Here is a 2,210-nt window from a genome sequence, read left to right as displayed (position 1 = left end):
TTCCGCCGGCTCCCCGGGCCCCGGGGGGTGGGGATTGGGAGCGTGCCAGCGGGGCTGCAGATCTGGGAGAGCGCTCGGAGCGGGACGCGGGAGGAGGAGAGACCAGGAGGCGGCGGCGGCGGCGGCTCGGCCCGGTCTCCCGCTCCGAGCGAGGCCACGTGCACGCGGCACCCCCCGGGAGGGCGGCCAACCGCGGCGCGCCGCTTCTGCCGGGCGGCCCCGGGGTGCAGACCTGTGCTGGGGGACCCCGGAGGACCCCGCCCCCATCCGCGTCGACGCGCCCCAACTACTTGAGCCCAAGTTTACTCAGGCCCCCGCCTCCTCGGTTTCCCCCTCCTCCCTCCGGCCGGCGGGCTCGGCGGACCGCGCCCGCCCGGGGTGCGAGAGTCGGCGCCCCAGCCTGGGCCCCGGGGCGGCCTGGGTGTGAGGGAATTTTCCATTCGTTCCTTTCTCGGGCCCAGACTGGCTCAGTGCTTCTCCCACTCGGATGTTCCCGCGGCTTAAAGAGTCCGCAGCGAGCACCGAAATATCTCCGCCAAGGAGGGTTTTCGGGGGTGTGTGTGTGTCTATGCGGTGGTGTGGAGAGGGGTGCGGGACGCGTCCAAGGGACGGAAAGATTTCTTTGAGAAAAAAAAGTCACGGTTCTGTCGCACCGGTATGAGACCTTTAACAAATGAGAGAGAAAGATAAAGAGGAGGGTGTGTGTGTGTGTGTGTGTGTGTGTGTGCACGCTGGGGGGGGGAGGGAGGGAAGGAGGGGGTAGAGTGAGGGAGAGGGAGAAGCTAGAGGAGGAGGAGGAAGGTGGGGGGCGGGGGGTGTGGAGAGGCTGGTGCAAAAGGAATGCGCGTTTGCAGGAGGAGGAGTAAAGCGATGATTGTGTAATTAAATAATAAAACAATCCTTAAGTCTGATTTGGAGAGAGCGCGAGCGGGGTCCAGAGGGTGGAACCGGTGAATTTTTCAACTTCCAAGTTTTGCAACGAAAGAAAGCGAGAGAGGGAGGGGAAAAAAGAGCCCAGAGCAGAAAAGAGGAGTTTGGAGCCGAGCGGGAGAGCGGGATTTTACGTTTGGGATTTTTCAGGAGCTCGTTCCGATCCCCCTGGGTTCTGGGCAGCGGCGGCAGCAGCAGCCTCCTCGCTCGGCCGGGTCAGACGCGGGGCGAGGCGGTGGGCGGGCGGGCGTGGAGGAGCCCGCGCGGGCGGCGGCGGCTGCAGCCGGGGACCGCGCGCCGCGAGACTCTTCCGCCCGGGAGACCTGCGCTCGCGCCCCCTCCCTCACCCCAGCCTCTCCCTTCTTCCCCACCCCACCCCGCCCCCCCCCGGCCCTCTCCCGCGCGCTCCCCGCCACCGGCGCGCACTCGCTCACGCTCCCCCTCGCGCACACACATGGTCGGCTCGCGGCAAAGTTTCGCCGGCGATAGCCACTCCGGGAGCCTGCCGCAGTGCTCGGGGCTGTAACCTTGAACTTTCCCAGCGCGGTGACACATTCTCCTCGCTCTTCCTCCCGCCCTCTCTCCTACGCCCCCCTCCCCGCCTTTTTTAAAAAAGCATTTCACCACCTACCACTACCCCAACCCGACGCACACCGAACCTTCGCGCACCCCCTAGCCCCCAACAACAACAACAACTGCAAAACAGAAAACAAATCCCCAAACCCAGACGAAAAGCAGGCAACACCGGCGGCGGCGGCGGCGGCGGCCTCGGCGAGCACGGCCAGCGCGCTCGGACTGCAAGAGGGTTAAAAGTGTAGATTGGATTTCACCCCGGGAAATCTAGCACGCCGAGTGAACTTGAATCTTTGGCTATTTAAGGAGGACTGGGTTTGTTGTGAAGTTGCGGTGAGCCAGCGCAGAGCCCCGTCCTGATTGATCGCATCGCGGGGCTCAGATGACTGTAAAATGAATAGATGAAATTCTTGCTTCTCGAAGATTTTCTTGGGCATCTCCGGGAAAGTGCGTTTTAAGGCGAAGTCATGATGTATTCTCCCATCTGTCTCACTCAGGTACATGTCTCGGTCGCTCTCTCGAGCTTTCTCTCTACCCCCAAATGCCTTTGTTTTGTTTTGTTGCTCATGTTGCGGACAATTAACGGCTTTAGTTAACCAGCGCACACTCGGGTCCCACGCCGAAGTGGTCGGAGTTGCGGCTGGATCTGCGGGGCGGCACGGGAGCCGGCGCGCAGCCCCTCGCCCACGGCCACGGCGCGCGCCCTG

At 63.4% G+C, this 2,210-nt stretch overlaps 1 protein-coding gene across 8 annotated transcripts in view; it reads left to right on the top strand.

Annotated features, from left to right (window-relative positions):
* The first annotated feature begins 1,326 nt into the window (after nucleotides 1-1,326).
* Nucleotides 1,327-2,210, top strand: part of NFIB (nuclear factor I/B) — a 226,223-nt gene continuing 225,339 nt past the window's right edge. For all 8 annotated transcript variants that reach the window (XM_012721408.1, XM_004677669.2, XM_004677666.2 and 5 more), the window contains exon 1: nucleotides 1,327-2,000. Coding sequence is in view for 7 of the 8 variants with exons in the window: in XM_004677669.2 (XP_004677726.1) it covers nucleotides 1,971-2,000 (30 nt within the window). In the remaining variant the exon portion in view is untranslated. The remainder of the gene's footprint in view (nucleotides 2,001-2,210) is intronic.

The sequence above is a fragment of the Condylura cristata genome, unplaced genomic scaffold (assembly GCF_000260355.1).
Source record: "Condylura cristata isolate star-nosed mole 26May11 unplaced genomic scaffold, ConCri1.0 scaffold00006, whole genome shotgun sequence".
Classification (NCBI taxonomy): Eukaryota; Metazoa; Chordata; class Mammalia; order Eulipotyphla; family Talpidae; genus Condylura; species Condylura cristata.
The sequence above is the reverse complement of the archived record's forward strand: the minus strand, read 5'-3'. Positions and strand labels throughout refer to the sequence as shown.